This window comes from Panthera uncia, assembly GCF_023721935.1.
Source record: "Panthera uncia isolate 11264 chromosome A1 unlocalized genomic scaffold, Puncia_PCG_1.0 HiC_scaffold_16, whole genome shotgun sequence".
NCBI lineage: Eukaryota > Metazoa > Chordata > Mammalia > Carnivora > Felidae > Panthera > Panthera uncia.
In genome coordinates this window covers 28144167-28166812 of record NW_026057576.1, presented here as the reverse complement: position 1 = coordinate 28166812, position 22646 = coordinate 28144167, and the positions used below count along the sequence as shown (strand labels likewise).

Sequence of the window (22646 nt, the reverse complement as noted above, 5' to 3'; positions counted from 1 at the left end):
CTGCATTACCACTATTTGTTAACTTTGTGCTGAATTCAAGTTTAATGGCTCCAAACATATGACTCCTGTGGTCAATTTAAATTTCTGTTGATGGTTTACATTTTTTAGTCCCTTTATAAGGAAACTGTCTGTTATTTGCATGAAAAATTTTTTTTGAAGGAAAACATTTTCCTAGATTGGAGTCAGATTTCAATTTAAATACACACTGATTTTTTTTTTTTTTTTTTTTTGGGAGAGAGAGACAGAGGGGGAGGGAGGGATGGAAGGAGGGAGGGAGGGAGGGAAAGAATGAATGCATGCACAAGGGGAGGGGCAGAGAGAGGGAGACAGAGAATCCCAAGCAGGCTCGAGGTTCCGCACTGTCAGCACAGAGCCTGACCTGGGCCTCAAACTCAGGAACTGTGAGATCACCACCTGAGCTGAAACCACAAGTCAGATGTTTAAGCAACTGAGCCACCCAGGCACCCCTAAATACATAGTGATTTCTGTAAGTTGTGTGGTTTTAGTAATTCAATAATAAAATTCACCATTTTTGTAATCCTCTAACTTTTTAGAAGTTACCTACTTTGTAGTATTTAGGAAATAATATTCTTAACACAACAAACTACAAAAGCTTCATGTACCTGAGAGCTCTTCCCATGGTCTCATAATTCATGTCAGGTTTGTTTTTGTGCTTTCCCCACAACCTGGATACTGCTTTGGAATCTACCAGTTTAAAAATGCCTTTTTCTCGCTGGGTCCATTTGATATATTTAGGACAAGTAGCTTTGTCCTGGAGCAGTGCCAGTAAAAACTCCCAAAGATAAATTGTGTTTCCTGAAACAAAAGCAATTTCTGTTGAACTGATTACAATTTCATTTGAAAGAGCAAAATTAAACACAACTAAAAGTCTTATGTAAAATGTCTGGACAGAGCAATCTTGGCAATTAGATTTGTGATAACTTAGGGAGGAAAAAAAAACACTTTGAGAGGAATTTTTTCTTACCTCTTTAAGAACCATTACCTAAGAAAACCAGTGAAAAAGAGTTATACAAAACATTCAATAGTTGTTCTTTTTATATCGGAGCAAATGGATTGACCTTAATTTTTTTCATATTTGGGCTGCAGTTATGAAAATATGAGAACTTCAAAACAGTATTATAAAGTGTCTATGAACTGAAAGGCTAACCTGGCTGAACTCTCCCAAGAGACTCATTATTAAATGAAAGGACACACAGGTACATAAAAAAATCTCTTGAATGGAAAAGTGCCAACTGTACTTTATAAGCATGTGGCAGCAATAAGATCCATTTCAATAAATCAAGAGAGCTGGTAGTTTTTCTTACAAAATGCAGATATTTTAAAGCAATCTGTTACTTGACCTATAAGTATTACAAGGAAATTATAGTACTTACCCTTACCATCTTTATTTTTCTTCTTCACAGATATGTTTGGTGTAGTGGCTGGGGAATCTGGTCGTGGAGGTTTTGTTTTTCTCCCTGAAAACAGAACAGCTCTGTGTAAGTATCTGCCCTCAAAAGTGAAAGAGAATGAACAATTTAGCTGTTTATAAATGCTATTTGGTCATTTATCTTAAATTTTAATGCTTTATACATGGATCACACATAATGGTCTCCTAAATGCTATTTACTCAAAAGGAAAATAACTTCAGTGAAATTTTATCATTAGCGTAGGTTAGAGCACAAACACTTTTATGTAGGAAATGATATATCAGCTCATTTATAAAAATAAGGTTAAGTTTAAAACATTATATCTTGTTTTTGAGGGAAAAAAACTGACAGTGCTTTCTTAAAATTTGGGGGAACATTCTTGATGTTGATAAGACTGGGGCTCAAAAAATAAGCCATACAAATTTGTCTGTTGGTTACATAAGCTTTTTATGGTAGGAGAAGTTGACTTTTAGCTTTTCTCACATCTGCATACACGTAGTTCTCAAATACTAGAAACGTCCCAAAACTTTAGAGATAGAAAAATATGTGAGGCAAAATTTTGGTGAACCACATAGTCTATTTTTATTTTCCTATGTATTTTTAATCATCTTATTTTTCTGTATCTCTTTTAATTCACACAAAACAGTTTTGCACATTATATATATCATAGTTATGCTTCATTCAATCTCTAAACAAGTCCATTCCAACAGTGTTAAATGTAGTTTGTGCAACCTTAGTCTGGCTCAACCAACTATTCTAAAGCCTTGTTTGTGATCTTCTTTTGCCATTTCTCTAGGAACACAACTTGGTGGCAATGTTGCCTGAGATTTAGGTTGAGATGATCATGCTGTCCGAATAGACTACCATTCTATACATAAGAACCAATGAAGATTAAGCATAAATGGACACCTTAGTTAGCATATTTTATCCCAGCATTCTTCAGGCTCTATCTGGTCTAGGTCACAAGGGTAAGTTCTGGATTAGTGCAATGTAGAGCAAGAACTTAGAAGAACAGAATTCTAGAGATAAAGTCATTAGGTTAAGAACACATCCCCAAGCTGAATAGGAAACATTTCTAAAGGTGCATAAGAGGATCAAAAACAGATCACTTTTGAGGAGCCTGGGTGGTTCAGTTGGTTAAGCATCCAACTCCCCTGCTCTCACAAAGTCACTCTTCAGGCCCTTCTTAATGCATAAATATAAAACCTAGTCAGCCAGGTATCGTGACTTCCATCACTGCAGGAATCTGCAGAGAACAATTCATGAGGCAGACACTTCTGGGTGACTACGTTAATAACAAATATTAGAAGTGAAGATATTAGAAATATTAGTTAGCTCCCATCCCTCCTACCCTCTTATTTTATGCTTTCTATTTACCTACCTTTTCTGATAACATCATTTTCTTCTTCCCACTGTTTTCACCACTAGTTTCAGTCAAGACAGAGACTGTTAGTAAACCTATCCAATATCCATCCTTTCCATTGGCTTCCTTACTATTCAACATGGCAATGTGAACAGCTTCATGTGAGTTATACATTAGTTGGGTATAGAATTTTTGGTTGACAGTTATTTCTTCTTAATACTTTGAAGATAGCCAACACTCCCATCCTCTACTGGGAGCTTCTAAGCTGCCAATCTAAAAATCAATCCTCTTCAAGTTTCTCCTCTGGTTGGTTCGTTGTTTCTTCTTCTTCTTCTTCTTCTTCTTCTTCTTCTTCTTCTTCTTCTTCCTCTTCCTCTTCCTCTTCCTCTTATTTTGGGCGGGGCTAGGGGAGTGCTGTGTTTTGCATTTTTTTCTATAATGTATTTAGACCTGGACTTCTTTTAGTTATGCTACTCAGGATTCACCATGCTGGGATGTCACCTTGGAAAACTCTCAGTCATTACCTTTGAAGACTGCCTCCTCCTTGCTCTACATATTCTCTTTTTCTGGACCTTTGATCAAACATGTAGACCTTTTCATTCAATCCTTACATCTCTGACTCTTTCATGTTTTTTATTCTACATCAGATCTATATTGGAACTCATTAATGCTTTTAAACAGTGACTAATCTGTATATATATAGGTTAAACCTATATATTATGTGTTCTACTTGGTTCCTTATGACATCAGTCTTCCACTATTAATTAGGATATTAGTCTTTCACGTTAAAAAGAGCTTTACAAAGTATAACAGATATACAATAAATTGCATATGGTTAAAGTCTATAAGTCGGTATCTTCCAACATGTTTTTACCTGTGAAATCATCACTATGTTCAAAACAGCATATCCTTCCCTCCCAAAAGTACTTTGTACCCCTCTGTAAGCCTTACATCTTACCTCTCCCACTCTGCCCAATCCAAAGATAACCAACTACTCACATATTTTCTGTCATTATATATTAGTTTGCAGTTTGCACAATTTTATATAAATAGAAACATATATATTAAAAAATCTGGCTTCTTTCCAAATTGGCATAATTATGCTGAGATTCATCCATTTTTGTTGTATGTATCAATAGTATACTCTATTTTATTGCTGAGTGTTACTTCATTGTACAGGTATACCACAAATTTGTTTATTTAATCAGCAGTTGATAGACATTTGGGTTGTTTCAAGTTTGGGGCTATTATTGCAAAGAAAATTGCTAAGAACATTCATTCATGCATACGTTTTTCTATAAATGTATGGCTTCATTTATTTTGGGTAAACACTCAGTAGAAGAATGGCTGGGTCACATGTTAAGCATGCATTAAATGTTTTAAGAAATTGCCAAACTGAAAAAAGAAAGAAAGACAGAAAGAAAGAAAGGAAGGGAAAAAAGAAAAAGAGGAAACAAAGAGCGACCCAAACAAACAAAAAAATTCTCTATGCAGTAAGGTGGGGTAATCATAGGGCTCACCCTCATTTGTTTCCTGTTTCTCAGAGATCACTTGCTTTTGTTGACCGATATCCACTTTTTAATAGCACTGTTTCATACATTTTGTCTGTATTTTCAAGTTGTTTAAATAGGAAAGTAAATCCAGATTCTGGAGATTTTTTAATTAAAATTTTTTTCCAGCTTTATTGAGATATAATGACATATAATTGTGTATCTTTAAGATGTACAATGCAATGATGTGATACACTTCTATGTTGTAAAATGATTACCACAGTAGGGTCAGTTAATATACCATCACCTCACATAATAATTACTTGGTTTTGGGGGTGTGAACATTTAAGATGTTAGCAACTTTCTCTATTAGCAACTTTTAAATATATAATACATATTGTACTGTTAACCAAAGTCATCATGCTGTACATTAGGTCCCCATACTCATTTTATACCTGGAAGCTTATATCCTTTACTGACACCTCCCCATTTCCTCCTCCTAGCAACCACCGTTTTTCTCTCTGCTTCTAGGAGTTCGGCTATTTCAGATTCCACATGTGAGAGCACACAATATTTGTCTTTCTCTGACTTATTTCACCTAGCATAATGCTCTCAAGGTCCACCTATGTTTTTTAATGTGCAATGAACATGGGAATGCAGGTATTGCTTTGTTATCTTATTTTCATTTCTTTTGAATATATATATCCAGGTGTAAGATTGCTAGGTCATATGGTTATTTGTAGTTTTAACATTTTGAGGAACCTCCGTGCTGTTTTCCATAGTGGCTGTACCAATTTACATTCCCACCAACAGTGCACAAGGGTTCCTTTTTCTCCACATCCCTGCCAACACTCATTATCTCTTGCCTTTTTGATGACAGTCACTGTGACAGGTGTGAGGTGACAGCTTATTGTGGTTTTGATTTGCAGTTTTCTGACAATTAGTGATGTTGAGCATCTTTTCATTACCTGTTGGCCATCTGCATGTCTCCTTTAGTCTATTCAATGTCTATTCAAGGCCCTCTGACCATTTTTTAATCAGTTTTTTTGTTGTTGTTGTTTTTTGCTATTGAGTTGTAGGAGTTCTTTATGTGTTTCTGAATATTAACCCCTTATCAGATATATGGCTTGCAAATATTTTCTCCAATTCTGTAGGCTGCCTTTCATTTTTTTGATGGTTTCTTTTGCTGTGCAGAAGCTTTTTAGTTTAATGTAGTCCCACTTACAATTTTTTCTTTTGTTGTCCCCAAATCATTGCCAAATCAGGTTCTGTCATTTCATGTTGTCTGGAAGAAGACGTTCCACCCGGTATTTTTTAACAGTCTCATTCTTTGACCTTGTTTTTCATTCTTTTGCCTTAATAATTGCAGTCATATTCACTGAAAGTTTGTATTTGATAATTCGACTGTCTTAAGTTCTTAGAGAAGTAATCCTACACTCATTCTATGTCTTCTGCTTCTCATTCAGGAATTATCTTCCTTATGTATTCCTTAATACTGCAATGTGAGCTCACCTCAACAGGGCTTTATTTGAGGAAATTCTGTGCAGCTCAGGTTAAATGTAGGACTTGCCAGAGCAGTTTTACAAGAGCTTTTGCCTGGTACCCCAAAGTTATTACCAGCCTGGGTACACTTTTATGTTAATTATGTTAAGTATGGCTGGGAATGCACAAGTGCCTTGGACATCAAGACTGACATAACGTCTCAGCCCTTCAGTGTCAGTTCATTCTTAGTGTTTCTATTTCCCTCTTCTGTTTTGGTTCTTGGATTTACCCTTACTTTTATGTGAAGTTAAGTTACTGGGTGGCTGGTGATTAACCAAGATATTAAACTCAAAATATTATACAAGCTGGAGTAGAATCAGAAGGCAATAAAATGGAAAGAGCGCCAGACTTTAGTATGCAGATATGGTCCTAAATTCGTGAAAAGTTAAAAACTCCCTTTAAAATTTAAATCTAATTAAAATCTAACATTTTCCTCTTCAATTACTTACCTGTTGATTTCCAATTCATTATTTTTCCCTCAGGAATCTTATACTGGAATCTATGCTAGTGGTTTTTCTAACTATGTCCTTTGGAAGGAAGCTAACTTCCCTTACACCAACCTCTTTTTGAGTTTGGATAAAAGGGTTTAGATAAAAGGTTGAGGCTTTAATTTTTTATTGAATCTAATATGGAGATGTACCTTTTATGTTTTGTACCCTCATTTTTTATTATGTGAGTTTTAATTGGTGTAGAAATATCCTTGAATAAACATTATGTTTAAATTCCACTTCAAGACTTGACTGTTTGCCCTAAACAAATTAACCACCCACCTTTCTTTCTCTTAGGTTGTTCTGGCGACGATGTTCCTGGTGAGTGTGCATATGTCTCTTGAACCTGCTGAGTTTCCACCACTTCAGGAATCCCATCTAATGTGACGGATACATGGGTGATTGGGGCAACAACAATGTCATCTTCAGATGAACTAAATATATTATTATCTAATGGAAATAAAATAACTAATTATAATCAACTTTGTATTATCAAAATAATTTCATCACATAACTTCCTGTTTCTATGAAGATTAAAGTAGAAATAAAATCATGAAATCTAGTCTCTTTTTATTTCTTCTGTGCTAAATCAGACACTCTAAGTCAGACCAGGCTTGACAGGACTAATTCAATGCCTTCTCTGACTTCCTATCACCAGTCAATCTTGTTTCTCTTCTCCATTCTTCTCATTGCTGCTAAAGTTATTCTCTGAAACCCAAGTCTGGTTTGACCATATTATTCATTCTATAAAACTTTATATTCTGAAAATTAGAAGAAGAATAAAATTGACTTATTTTCCCATAGTTTACAGGGGAAAAAAGATAAGAAAACCCAAACTCCACAGCATGCCATGTGAAGCTTGCACAATTTGGATCAAACCTACTTTTCCAATCTCATCTCCTGCCTACCAAGAAGGCAGCTACACCAAAGCTATACTTCAGCTAAACCAAAGCATTTTTATCCAAACATTTCTCTCTTTTTTACAGGTCTGTGTCTCTGGCTCAACCCATTCTACCTTGAATGCCCTTCCCTATCTCCTCTAGCCACTAAAAGTTTATCTTTTATATCCCAGGTTAGAAAACTCCTTCCATAAAGCCTGTCTCTGATATTTCCAACCAGAGTCCTCTTTCCTTCCAGAACATGCTGCTATCCCTCCCATGGCCTTTATTTTTGGCTTTTGCAGTTATTTACATAAATATCTTCAAAATTAATCTGTGAACTGGAGGAAAAAAATAGTATCTGTTCATTCGTATATCACATTATTGCCTAATGCATTGTCATGCATACAGAAAATATTCAACATCTTAAACTGATTTAGTAATAATTAACTTAAATTAATAAATTAATGAGTTTGACTACTTTCTTGCCAGAAGAGCTCAAAGGAGAACATGGATTTAGAAATAGATGAATAGGGGCACCTGGGTGGAACAGTTGGTTAAGTGTCCAACTCTTGATTTAGGTTCAGGTCATGATCTCATGGTTCAAGATCGAGAGAGGAAATCAAGCCCCGTGTCAGGCTCTGAGCTGACAGAGTGGGGTCTGCTTGGGATTCTCTTTTTCCCCTCTCTCTCTGCCCCTCCCCTGCTCACATGTGCACACATACTCTCTCTCTCAAAATAAATAAAATTTTAAAAAACATTTAAAAGCAGATCAATAATGTGGCAGTGAATTTTTTGCCATGAGGTGTTAGAAATTTTTCAATGAATTTTTGCCTATTCACTAGTGAATACCTATAGAGATCATTAAATTATAATAGTCTGGGCCATAAATACCCTAATACTTCTACCAATGAGGTTAAGAGAATAAATTCTGCAAAATCTGCTGACGACTAAATACTTTTTTATTCCTGAAGATCTCACTCTCCAATTTTTTTTTTTTAAAGTGTTGTTTACCTGAATACTTTAGTGAAGGTGTCTCAACTAATACTGTACCCTAAAATGTACTTGGGACACAAAAAATATAAAAACCTAATCTCTGGTCTCTTGGTATTTACCAACTCTAATAACAAGCAATGGCAAGAACAACTTTTCAAAATATATTCACATGAACAAACCAAACACATGAACACTCACTTATTCGTTTTTCATCCAACATAGGGCCAGGAGAATCCATATTGAGGAGTGCCTCAGCAGCCTCGATTGTTTCAATCGTTTCATCCCCATTATGACAGGAGGCTTCGACTACAATACATTTAAAGAAAACACAAGTTAGCTTTAAGACATCTATTGCTCTAAAACACAAAGATGTCTGGATACATCACTTAATAGTTCAGTTTATGTATATACTTTGTATCAACAAATAAAATCTGTACTGAATATGACTCTTAAGTATTTCTCTACTTCTTTTTCTTTAAAAAAAAAAATCACACAAGGGGTGCCTGGTTGGTTCAGTTGGTAGATCATTAGACTCTTGATCTCGGGGTCATGAGTTCAAGGCCCCATGTTGGGCTCAGAGATTATTTGAAAAAAAATAAAAATTAAAAAACTATAAAATAGAAATAAAAAACTATACAAGATATGGGGTTTTTATTACCAAACAAAAACCTTTTGCAAGATGCTGAGAAGTAAAGAATAAGCAAAATAGAGCTCACATTCTGGAGGGAAAGCACTAGTTGTTTCTGTGATAATTCTTATTTCAAGAATAAATAAGACAGGCACGGACTTCAGTAGAAAGGGTCCAGGAATAATAGCCAGAAATCTCAGATGTACCACTAAACTAGTATGTCACTGGGCAAGTCATTTTGTGCCCACAGATTTCATATTAGAACATGATTGAGTTGATATTCTTAGGTCCCTTTCAGCTCTACCACTGACTTCAATTCTCTTAGTTAACTAACAGGAATGAACATGGGTCTGTTAATCTCCAACTCTTTTCCCATTCTTCTATGACTGAATTGCTACCATCTCTAAAAAGTTTTAGTCATAGTCACATTATTAGGATCTAACCACCCTTTGATAATTAGTATTCTGGCACCATTCTCCTCTAGTGTGTACTGTAGAACACTAATTCCCCGACTGTGGATTTGACCTAGACCAAGTATTTTAATGTTCTTAAAAAATATTAATATGTAAATGAAAATTTAATCCAGGTACATGCTAGATACTTGACACATCTCTGAATCCCAGAAAGAAGTCCAAAATAGTTTCATAGTGAATTCCTGGATGGCTTTTAGTCACTTAGCTCTAGCATTAGCACCAAGAAAATACATAAAGAAAATACATAAAGGCATAAATGCCTTCTTTTCATGGATAAATTCAAGATTCTTGAACGTGATATTCATCATCCAACATCTCTTATACCTCCTCCGTGCTATATTCCCCCCTCAATATCTGTGGGAAAAATCACACATCACTTTTAAGTTTGTATGTGTATGTATGTATGTGTGAATATAAAATCATGACTTTCAGATTCAGGGTTGGATTGAGAGTATGTAACTTGATTAATAAAAGCCCTTTAATTTTACACAAGATTAAACAGTAAATATTAAACAGTAAATCTAAACACAGTACTTGAAGTAAAAGTTCTTTGTTCTCAAATGAATGAAAGTGATAACTAACACACTGTACTACTCTATTCCTATTCAATTCAGAGAAGCAACAAAATCATCTTCTTTTTTATTAATGCTATAAACAGATTTTTAAGAAACTGATACGTCTTTGAAATTTAGCTTAACTTTGCATTAGAATATTATATCACTTATTATCCTAAATATTTTTGAACCAGTTCATTCTATCTTTAGATCAAAGATCTTCAAGAACCTACAAAATTCTTAACTGACTCCAAGTGCCTAATTGGCAATATTGAATGACTAGCTTTCTTGAATAACTGTACTTGGAAATGTGGAAGATGCAATAGTATCAGACATGACCTTTTTCCTTGTCTATTGGTAACGGTACTCAGGTACTATCTAAGAAAATAACAAACTGATTAATTTTGTGGTACAGAATAGACTGACTAGAGGCATACACACTTATAGGCAACATATATCCCTGTAAGTTAGGAAAGTTTTCTGAAGAGATAGCCCTAAGCTGAGTCATTTAAGACAGGATTTAAATATTTTGAGAGGAAAAGAGACAAATTAAAGCAAGAATAAAGTAGAAGCAAGGGCATTAGAATAAGTATTACACATTCAAAGAAAATGAGAGAACTAGTTAATGCCATTATAAAAGAAAATGTGCAACTGCTAAACACTGTTATAACAACAGCAGATTAGTTAACTTGCTTTTATACATTAATTTGGTTGACTGCCTTCCCAAGGAGGAATGGGAGTGGAAGGGAAAAACTGCTTGAAGAAGCAAAGAGCCGGGACAATTCCTGAAAGATGAATACAAAACAAAGAAGTTCAGGGTCATAAACTAGTCAGCTCCTCTCAATATAGGAAGAAACTCCTAACAAAGAATATTTTGTCTCATAAGATAATGGTTAACACTGGGAGTCCCCACAATCTGCCAAGCCATAAGAGAAAATATGGAAGATGTATCTGCAGAATTCCAAATTTCAGCTAGTATCCTTAAAACCAAATATCTATAGGTCACATGGAAGTCAAGGAACAAGAAGATAGCCAAAATAAAAAGAGGCAGGATTTTAAAATAGCTTTAAAAAGCTGTTTTCAAAGGCTTTAAATTTCCCAAGTGGTCCCATTTCTGAATTATTACAAAAAGGATCCAAGAGAATCTGAATATATTGTTGGCTAGTTTTTTAATTCTAAAAGTATATGTCCTTTTTACTTTCATGTCAAGATGCACAAAACTTCATTAGGAGACTAATGATAGATAGAGACTATAGTCTTCATTAGGAGACTATTTCCCCTGATTATAATGAAAAATAAATCAATTAATTTTACTGCCATATTCTATAAATAGAAATACGTACAAGTCCAATTCCTCCGTAGTAGTTAAAATCAGAAAAGATAAATACCTCACAAACTCTAGCAAAGTGATTAAAAGCAGAGCACTGTAACACCTCTTATTAAAAACTTAAGTGTCAGGGCACCTGGGGGACTCAGTAGGTTGAGCGCCTGACTCTCGGTTTTGGCCCCAGGGATGTGGGCCACAGATCAAGCCCAGCATGAAGCTTTGTGCTGAGGCGTGGAGCCTGCTTAGGATTTGCTCTCTCTCTCTCCCTCTGCCCCTCTCCCGTATGCTCCCCCCAAGTACTGTCATGCATGTGTGAAAAGCTCTCTCTCTAAAAACAAAACAAAACAAAACAAAACAAAACAAAACAAAACAAAACAAAAACACCTCAAGCCTCCTGAGGGCACCTGGCTGGCTCAGTCAGTAGAACACATGACTCTTCATCTCAGGGTTGTGAGGTTGAGCCCCATGTTAGGTACACAGATTACTTTAAAAAATAATAAATATAAAAACGTAAGCCTCCTATTTAAAGTCTTGTAAATTTAAAGCTTAATAAAAAGCATATTATGGGTGCCTGGGTGACTCAGGCGTCCGACTCCTGATTTCAGCTCAGGTTACGATCTCAACAGTTAATGAGTTCAAGCCCTCCCTCCCCTTACCCCTCCCCTCCATTCAGGGCGCTATGCTGACAGCCCAAAGCCTGCTTGGGATTCTCTCCCCCTCTTTCTCTGTGCCTCCCTTGCTTGGTTGCACTCTCTCTCTCTCAAAATAAATAAATTTAAAAGAAAAAAGAAAAGAAAAAGCATATTACTCCCTTTGTCAAGGCTTTGAAATTCTATGAATTGAGGAAAATGAACTACTAAAAGTAAATTTTTAAAAAATCCAGCAAATAAGGCACAAATAACTCCATAATTAATTACCAAGTTCCAAATATTTATATAACTAGATATTTAATTACATAAACAAGTATAAAACAAGTTTGCTGGGTAGATGAAAATGATATAATTAGTTTGTATAATAATTTAATTGCCTAAGAAAAAAACAAGAAGAATTTCAAACCCTTTGTTAAGCCTTTTCTAATAAAAAAATTAAAACATATACAAAGTAGAGAAAGTCATATAATGGACCCATGTATCAAGAGCCCAGCTTCAATACTTAATAGCCAATCTTCCTTCACCCATACCCCCCAGCCTAAAACACACACACTGGATTATTTTATTTTATTCTTAAAAATTTTTTAATGTTTATTCATTTCTTGAGAGACAGAGAGCATGAGTGGGGAAGGGGCAGAGAGAGGGTGGGGGACACAGAATCCAAATCAAGCTCCAGGCTCTGAACTGACAGCACAGAGTCTGACGCAGGGCTCGAACTCACAAACCGCAAGACCATGACCTGAGCTGAAGTCAGATGCTTAACCGACTGAGCCACCCAGGCACCCTTATTTTATTGTATTCTTTTAAAGTAGGCTCCATGCCCAACGTGGGGCTTGAATTCACAACCCTGAGATTGATAGTTGCATGCTCTACCAACTGAGCCAGCCAGACAACCTTCACACTGGATTATTTTATTATTTTATTCTTTAATGTTTATTTTTGAGAGAGAGAGTGTGAGCAGGGGAGGGGCAGAGAGAGCAAGGCACAGAGGCTCCAAAGCAGGCTCTGTGCTGACAGTAGCAAGCCTGATGTGGGGCTCGAACTCATGAACCATGTGTTCATGACCTGAGCTGAAGTCAGACGCTCAACCACTGAGCCACCCAGGCGCCCTTCACACTCGATTATTTTGAAGTGAAGCCCGGCCTATCGTTCAATTGTACATATGACAGTATATATCCTAAAAGACAATACCATGATCATACCTTTTAAAAATTGTATTTTAAATCAGTTATCCAGTTAATACTGAAATTTCTTTAATGCCTCAGTTTTCTAAAAAAATTTATTCAAATCAGGATCCAAACAAAGCTCATGCATTACATTTGGTGACACGTACCTCCTCCCTTTTTATTTTTCCTTTTTGCCATATATCTTTGAAGAAACAGAGTTATCTGTCTGTAGTTTCCCAGGTTTATGATTTTGCACACACCCCTGTGGTGCCACTCAGTATGTTCCTCCCTGGCCCATGTATTTCCTCCTGTAAACTGGTAGCTGTATCTAAAAGCTTGATTAGATTCAATTTTTTTTTTTTTTTTTTTTTTTTTGCAAAACTGATTCTATGTGCCTCCTGAAGCAGTGCTATAAAATCTGGTAGTTTTCATTCAGTACTGTTAAGACTGAGAACCAGGTTCAGGTGTTATCAGCCTGATCTTTCCATTATAAAATTCTCCATCAGCCTTAAATAACTGACTTTAGCAGTTATTGATGATATCTGCCTAAATCCATTGTTCACAAGGGATTCCAAAATGGTGATAATTCTAATCCTACAATTCCTCCAGTATTTGTTAGCTAGAATTCTCTATAAAGAACAACTTTCCTTCATCAACTAGTTATCTTGAACCACAGTTCATACAATAAAGGTAAATTAAATACTTGATATTTTTTACATTATTTACTGATTTTCAGAATAATAAATGGGCTTTCTAGCATCTTTATAGAAGATAGAAGTGGCCATTTATAGAAGTGGCCATTCAGTTACTTTTTAGCATCATTGAAAATATAAAGGTTTTAACATATTATATTCTTCAATCCTTTGCAGTTGTAATTTTTTAAAAAGTTTACTTATTTATTTTGAGAGAGGGAAGAAGGAGTGTAGAGGCAGAGAGGGGGAAGAGAAAGAATCCCAAGCAGGCTCTGCACTGTCAGCACAGAGCCTGATGCAGGACTCAAACTCATGAACCGTGAGATCACGACCTGAGCCGAAACCAAGAGTTGAATGCTTAGTCAACTGAGACACCCATGTGCCCCTGAAGCTGTAATTCTTTTTTTTTTTTTTAATTTTTTAAATGCTTATTTTTGGGGGGGGGGGGGGATGCGGGTAAGGTCAGAGAAAGGGAGACACAGAATCCGAAGCAGGCTCCAGGCTCTGAGCTGTCAGCACAGAGCCTGACGCAAGGCTTGAACTCATGAACTGTGAGACAGTGACCTGAGAAGTCAGACCCTTAACTGAGTGAGCCACCCAGGTGCCCCTTAATTCTTAATCAACCTCTAAACGTCCCATCTTCGGCCACTGGGAACTAAAGCTGGGGCCTGGGTCTTTCAGACATGACCCAAGTAATAGTTTTGTGCCTTCTGGGAAAAGATATATTACAGGCTATTCTTGTACATTTCCCATCCCAAACCCAGAACCAGTAGTTTCTCCTGGCTATCCTGGTATTGTTAGTGAATAATTTATTCAGAGACTATAATCTGTACACTAATTTGAGGAACTCAAAACATATACGTTTTGAAGGATTTAAAATTATTCTGAAGAATTTTAAACATATTTGAACATAAACAGAATAATACAATGAACTTCTGTGTCTTCATCACCCAGCTTTAACAATTATCGACTCATGGCCAATCTTGTTTTATCTATATCTCCATGCTCTCCTCTTCCTTATTATTTTGATGTAAATTCTAAACATCCTAATATTTCGGTAGTAAATATTTTATAGTATCTAAAAGATAAGGGTTCTGTTTTGAAAACGTAAAAATACCTTTATCAAACACTTTTTAAAAATCTATATTTCCTTAATATCAAATAGCATACAAATGTCCAACTGTCTGAAATATCATATATGGCGGATGGTGGGAGGAGGGTTGATAGTTGTTGTTTGAATCAGGATCCAAATAAGGTCCTCACAGTGCAACTGACTGATAAGTTTCTGAAGTTTCTTTTCATTACTATGTTACCTTCCATCTCTCTTTTTTCCTTGCAATTAAACCAAGAAAGTAGACTGCTTGTCCTGCAGAGTTTCCCCGTCTAGATTTTGCTAATTCTACTCCTATTGTATAGTTTAACATGTTTTTTCTACATTTGCTTTAAACTGGTAATCAGTTCCAAAGGCTCAATCAAATTCTGGTTAAATTTGGGGGGCGGGAAAGGCTATTTTTTGTATATGATAATTAGCTGGAATACCACAATAAAGAGAAACTTCTCATTTAATAATCTAGTTACTCAGTATATAGTTGAAACAGGGAAAGGAGAATAAATGTGTGATTCTTAACAGTTTTCAAAACAGCTTTTAGCATCACCTATTGGTGACCATTTTTTTGGTGTGTGTAGCATTATGAGATCATGGATTTAAACATATTAGATATGTTTCAACTACTGGTTATTGTCCTTATTAATACTCAAGTTGTCCTATGTTTGGCTAAAAAATATTTGTCTTTGTTTTTTTAGAGAAGAAAATCGATCCTGAGTTCATACTAATATTTGCAATTCAAATGTAGCATTATAGAATTTAGTTTTGGAATTACGTATTTATACTGTGTGTTTACATAGAATTTATAGGATTATAGAATTTTTATTTAACTTTGCAATTTAACATTTGTATATCTTATTTACTCTCTAAATCTTGGCTTCTTATGACATTAACTTCATTATTTATTTGATTTGACCCTAACATCTCTTGCACACACACACTCACACAAGCTTTTAAATAACAACAAAAATATTACTGAAAACAATTTAAGATTCCTAAGCAGCTTTATTTTTAGTTTTTGATTTTTAGGCTACATCTCATTAGGAAATGCATGACCTTAAAAATCACATCTCAATAGCTTAATGGGGTTCATCTGTTTTAGTGTGCTTCAATTTTTATACACTGCTAATTTTTCCTCTTTTGGACTTAGTGTTGTTTTATAATTATGTGAACATTTACATGGTTCCAAAGTAAAAATGACAAAACAAAGTATGTTTCAAGAATCTATCTTTCATCCCTGTCCCTTCCTTTTCCCTGAAAGAAACCATTCCTATTGGTTTTGTGACTTTTTTTTTTTTTAGTTTTATTTATTTATTTTGTGAGAGAGGGTACAAGTAGGGAGGATGCAGAGAGAGAAGGGAACAGAGGATCTGAAGCAGGCTCTGTGATGACAGCAGAAAGCCCAATGTGGGGTTTGAACTCACGAACCACGAGATCACAACCTGAGCTGAAATCAGATGCTTAACCAACAGAGCCACCCAGGCGCCCCAGGGGGTTATCAATTTTTTAAATATAAGCAAAGAAACATACCATTTATATTCTTTGTTCTCCCTTAAATAAAAAGTAGTATACTATTTATGCTACTTGACCATTGCTTTTTTAACTTACTATACAGTAAAAATCATCCCACCGTTATATATAGAAATCACATCACCTTTTGTATTTCAGAAATGTGAGTCAAGCTAAATATGTTTAGTATCAATGTTAATTTGACAACCTTTGTTTATTCCATTCAGCTTCAGTGCTTAGATTGAGAAAAGCAAAATAAACGGGTACGTCCTACATGAAACAGGACAGAAAACCAAAAAAAGTGCATCCAGCTTTTAAAAATATTTTTAAAATGTTAGCCCTTCATTAAATGGATAACAAAAATTTCTTCTGGCAATAATAAAACCCGCTAAGCTATTAATGCATGCATTTTAAACCTTCTTCATAACAGATTAGCTGTGATCTAGCAACTAGCTAAAATCTATACCAAAGACAGAAGGCATGGATACTATGATAACTTAGGGAATAATTTATTAAATACATTTGAACTTACTAGAAATTACTAAAAATTGTTTGACCTTGTAAAAACAGAAAAGAATCCATATGAAAGAAGAGACACTTAACGGTACTATTTAATAAGAGAAGATTTACTAATATAGTCATCACTGGTTACCTTTTATTTGAAAAAATATAATTTGTACCATCTCCACTAGTAATTTTACTTTTAGAACTTCAAAGGCTGGCAACGGAAGAAGAATCTCCACATACGTAAGAACTAATGGTCAAATGACTTTCAAAAAACCTTAACACCATGGGGCATCTGGGTGGCTCAGTTGGTTAGGCAACTGACTTTGACTCAGGTCATGATCTCACAGTTGGTGAGTTTGAGCCCCGCATCAGGCTCTGTGCTGACAGCTCAGAGCCTGGAGCCTGCTTCAGACTCTGTCTGCCCCTCTCTCTACCCCTCCTCTGCTCACACTCTGTGTCTCTCAGTAATAAATAAATGTTAAAAAAAAAAAAATTAAAAAAAAAAAAACTTTAACACCATAACCTTTTTTTTTTTTTTTTAAACATATATTCATTTTTGAGAGAGAGAGAGAGAGACAAGAGCATGAACAGGGGAGGGGCAGAGAAAGAGGGAGACATAGAATCTGAAGCAGGCTCCAGGTCTGAACTGTCAGCACAGAGCCCAACGTGGGGCTCAAACTCACGGACTGCAAGATCATGACCTGAGCTGAAGTCAGATGCTTAACCAACTGAGCCACCCAGGCACCCCACACCATAACCTTTTTCTAAATGAAACTTTAGGTGGAACTCCAACATATGAGCACATAAAAGTGGTAGTTTACCATTATACATTTCTTTTATAGGTTCAGATATATATCAAACTTGATAGGAGATCAACCAATGATAAAATTGAAAGTATTTTGGTTGACATGAAAATCTGCAATCAGGGCACACAGATGATACCTGCAGTCTAATATAAGCTTCAAATGCATAAAAATAGTTCAACCTTTTCATTATTGAAAATTTCAAACAAAATCAAAATTATGGAACACAGTCTAATGAATTCTCACATATCCATTTTCAGCATTAACCACTATCAACACATGGTCAATCTTCTTTCACCCATACTCCAATCACTGCCTGCAAGGCCCCCCTCACACACATCACACCCACACCCCCAGGATTACTTTAAAGGAATCCAAGAACCATATTTTATCTCTAAAAATTTCAGCATGTGTATGGTATGTTACTGGCATACCTAAAAATATTAACAATAATTCCTTAGTATCATCTGAAGTGCTACCTGGGACTCACATGGACAGTTTATAAACTCTTCTTTCTCCATCTCTTTCTTTTCCTGTAGTTTCTGCAAAGCACAACATTCTTCCCTCCTTCACTCTGAACTTAGGAGGGCTACAGGGTTCTTTGCTTTCTTATGACATTGCTCAAATAAGGATGGAAGAGTTAAATAAAAGCTCAGGTTGGGAGATTGAAAAGGGAGAAGAAATATGCAAACAGCAAATGTGGTTTTTAAAACATGGCTTATTTTCTGGACCCATTCAATATCAGTTCTATTCTCTAGGAAGCATGGATCCTGTTTGTATCTTGTTATTGGCTATCTTCAAGTCTAAGCCCAAGATGGAAAGAAAGAAGTAATTCTTTCTCCTAAAGATCCAAGAGCCGCTTTCCTAGTCGGAATTTCTTCTCCAAGGACCAATGTCTTCCTTGATGACTAAAACCAGGAATAAATACTCTTTCAGTGGAGACCCTTATTCCCAACCTACAGAGACAGCTGTAGCTTTTCACTAAGGCATCAAGAAATTACAACTGAATATACTAGAAAAACCCACTAGCTACACAACAGATATATGTATAGCAATAGTCATTCTGTTATACAAAACACACAACTCAGTCAGTAATGAATAAAAACCTCTAACATAATTTAATTCCCCAATTGATAAGGAAAGATTTATCAAAAAACTTTCATTGGGTTCCTCTGAACAAAAAATGTGAATACTGGAGAACATGCTTTGTAAAAAACATATACAAAAAGGACAATATAAAAATTAAGAGTTGTTTGTCAATGTTATCAGTGGGGACCCAGTCACTTGGTGTATAATCTTAGGCAAATCATTTCATTATACCTAATTTCAGTTTTCTTTTTCTGTTGTGAGACATGAGATAATGAACTTTTTAAAATTTACTATGTTAAAAAAATAAAATAAAATCTACTATATTAATATGATGCACTGAGAAGGAGACAATGCTATTTTGGTGGTATTCTTTCTCCAAATTGCATTATCTCATTCCAGTCATGAGAAAATATTACACAAATAAAATTGAAGGACATACTACCATGTCTGATCAGTACTCTTCAAAAGTCTCAAGGTTACTGAGAGACAAAGAAAGACAGAGGAACTGTTATAGACTGGAAGACACCAAGAAGAAATAACTAAATGCAAAGTAAGATTCTAGACAGGATCTTGAAGCGAAAAAGAACATTAGTTTGAAATGGTTGGCATGCAATAAAGTGTAAGTTTAGTTAATGACATTGTGACTAATGCTAATATCCTATTATTTTCAAATTTAAGAATAAATATTCAAATAGCCTTTGCTTCCAAATAATTAATTTTCTCAAACATCTCCAACACCTACCTCTGGCCAAGACAGATGAATGTAAATGTATACAAATACAAATGCATGCACCAATTTCTAAAACTGATGAAAACAGCATTACCACTAGGTCACACTTCACAGTGAACTCTTCACATTTCTAATAGGCTACTAGTTCTGACTTAACCAGAAGAGAAGTCTTTTTTAAACCCTAGTACCTTATCCTACATTTGGTTCATGGCCTCCTATTTTCCTTCCTGTGACAGCAGTAAAAGAAGAACCTTCCTATATTTTTCCCTACAAACAACTTCCTATTGTTACTGAGAATATAGAGCATGGCATATTAAGTGCTCAGTGAATGCCTGACAAATCAGGTTGGCTTGGTTCTCCTTACATACCTCTATTTTGCCACATTCATCCCAATATATTTAGGAAAAAAGGAAGAGCAGGTGAGAAAGCACTACGAAACTCAGGTAGATGAGAAAGAAAATATGATTTCCCTCTCCCTGCAAGGCTCTAGCCTCTTGAAACCAAGCTAGGGACTCTTATGCCCCCAAAATCACAGGACTAAGAAACTGCCCCAAACTATGCTAAAGTACGGTGCTGCTGGGGACACACCTGTGAGCGTGATGTCATCATCATCTTCATCTATGATTTCTTCCTCGGCAACATCCAGGGAGCTCTCAGTAATCATGTCATTAGGCTCTTCCACACAGGCTAGACCCGCGTAACTATTGAGAATATCAGCACCAGGAACATGTTCCACAATTACAGCAGGAAAAATAGCTGGATCACCAAGCTGGGAAGAGTGAGGGGAAAAAAAGAGGATTAACAAAGTGTTTGCTTTTGTTAAATACAACCAAAAAATATTTTCTGCTGGACATCAATTTAGTTTTTATATCATCAGTTACTGAAATCTTGACAATCTTTCTGGGCTGCAGAGAATGTGTATCTATTAAGGATAAACTTTTCTTATTATCAATCTTGAGGCTTAACCAAATTTTCATTGGAAAATCCTACAACAACATACTTTTAAACCACATTAAATAAAAAAACCTAGTATCATTAATTCATAAAAAGTGGCATACCAATGAAATGTACAATTAAATACAATCTCAACAAAAGTTTGACAGGAAAAAAAACCCACATAAACTTAATAAATGTTACACTGTCACTGGCATACATGCTGTGTTTAACAACAGCTTTTCACTCAAATGGGGAAATTAACTTTCATTTTCTATTTGGTCATACATCATGTAATTTTAGATCATGTCTATCACGATCTTTCTGTATTATTATTTCAATTTTTTCTGGTTTAAGAGTGGTAGAACCTCCTCCCTTAACCCGAGATAATTCACATATATTTCCAGATACATGAATATTACCTTATATACAGAGTACAATTATCAAAACACTAATATAGTACTAAATTTAATCTATAGAGCCTATTCAAATTTCCCCAATTGTCTCACATTCTTTTAGTTATTTATTTTTAAATTTATTTACTTATTTATTTATTTAGAGTGTACACACACAAGCATGTGACCAGGGAGGAACACAGAGAGAATCTGAAGCAGTCTCCATACTGTCAGCACAGAGCCCAACACGGGACTCGATCTCACAAACTGTGAGATCAAGACCTGAGCCAAAATCAAGAGTTGGATGCTTAATCAACTGAGCTACCCGGGTGCCCCCCACTTAACGTCTTTAAAACACACACACACACACACACACACACACACACACACACACACGAAAAAGGGGCCCTGGGTGGCTGAGTTAAGCGTACAGCTCTTGACTTCGGCTCAGGTCATGATCTCATGGCTTGTTGAGTTCAAGCCCCACATCCGGCTCTACACTGGCAGTGCAGAACCTGCTTCGGATTATCTTTCCTTCTCTGCACCTCCTCAGCTCATGTGCTCTGTCTCTCTCTCTCAAAATAAATAAGTAAACTTAAAAAAAAAAAAAAGGGAAAAAAATTCTAGTTCAGGATCCAATCTAGGATCATACATTTCATTCAGCAAATAATTGTATTTCTCCATGGCAACTCCTTTAATTAACAAATAATTTCTTTAATCTGAATCAGTTCTTCAGCTTTTCTTTCTCTTTTTATGATTTTGACACTTTTGAAGAGTACAGGCCATTTGTTTTATAAACGTCTCCCCCATCCCAATTTGGATATGCATGGTATTTTCTCATGATTATATCAACTTGCATTTTTGGCAAAAACACCAAAGAAGTAATGCTGTGTCCTCATTAAGAGGTCCAAAATATGTACATATTTGTCCTATTACTAGTGATACTAACTTTGATCACTTAGTTAAGATGGTATCTACCAGATAACTAACTATAAAGTTACTATTTTTCCTTGCATAATTAGTAAGTATCTTATGGGAAGACAGCTCAAGACCACGTAAATATCCTGTTTCTTGAACATATTCCCATAAAATACTATCTTCTTCTGTTTTTTAATGTTTATTTATTTATTTATTTTGAGAGAGAGAGCGTGTGCACACAAGCATGAGCAGGGGAAGGGCAGAGACAGAATCTCAAACAGGCTCTGCACTGTCAGTGTGCAGAGCCCAATGTGGAGCTCAAACTCACAAACCACGAGATCATGACCTGAGCTGAAGTCAGACGCTTAACCAACTGAGTCACTGAGGCGCCCCCAAGTATTATCTTTTAAAATGTAGGAAACTGAGGGTTGATGGGGGGTAGGAGGGAGGGGAGGGTGGGTGAAGGGTATTGAGGAGGGCACCTTTTGGGATGAGCACTGGGTGTTGTATGGAAACCAATTTGACAATAAGTTTCAAAAAAATTTTTTTTAATTTTAAAAAAATGTAGGAAAAAGTTCCTGCCAATATGTAATAATGTCAGGTGTTTTGTAATTTTCCTTGAGTAAATTTACTGTGTTGAAATTATTTATGATTTCATTATAACTTACCAGCCTCAATCTTTTAAAATTAACATGTTTGTAGCACTGCCCATGGAGGTTAAATGCTACTTCTATCGTAAGAATTTAACTTCTATCATAAACATTAAGAATTAAGACATCACAGGTGCTAACCATATTAACTGTGCTCTGAAATTTATGGCTAATAACCCTAAAACATATTTGGATCATTTTATTTCAAAATGTTTCTTCCTATTTCAAAAAAGAGGAAGTTAGAAGTAACTGGCTTTCCGTAAGTTTTAAAACACCAAGTAGGAGACTCAGACATTGCACCATAAAACCCAGACACATGAGAGAAAGTAT

General features: G+C 35.6%; 1 protein-coding gene across 5 annotated transcripts in view; it reads right to left on the bottom strand.

Annotated features, from left to right (window-relative positions):
- Positions 1–22646, bottom strand: part of ELF1 (E74 like ETS transcription factor 1) — a 107915-nt gene that overhangs the window by 10112 nt on the left and 75157 nt on the right. For 4 of the 5 annotated variants that reach the window (XM_049647019.1, XM_049647017.1, XM_049647020.1 and 1 more), the window contains 5 exons: positions 20009–20189; positions 8386–8493; positions 6596–6763; positions 1395–1478; positions 624–816 (listed from right to left, as the gene is read on the bottom strand). In XM_049647019.1, the coding sequence (XP_049502976.1) occupies positions 624–816; positions 1395–1478; positions 6596–6763; positions 8386–8493; positions 20009–20189 (734 nt within the window). The remainder of the gene's footprint in view (positions 1–623; positions 817–1394; positions 1479–6595; positions 6764–8385; positions 8494–20008; positions 20190–22646) is intronic. The other variant, XM_049647022.1, reaches the window with a different exon arrangement.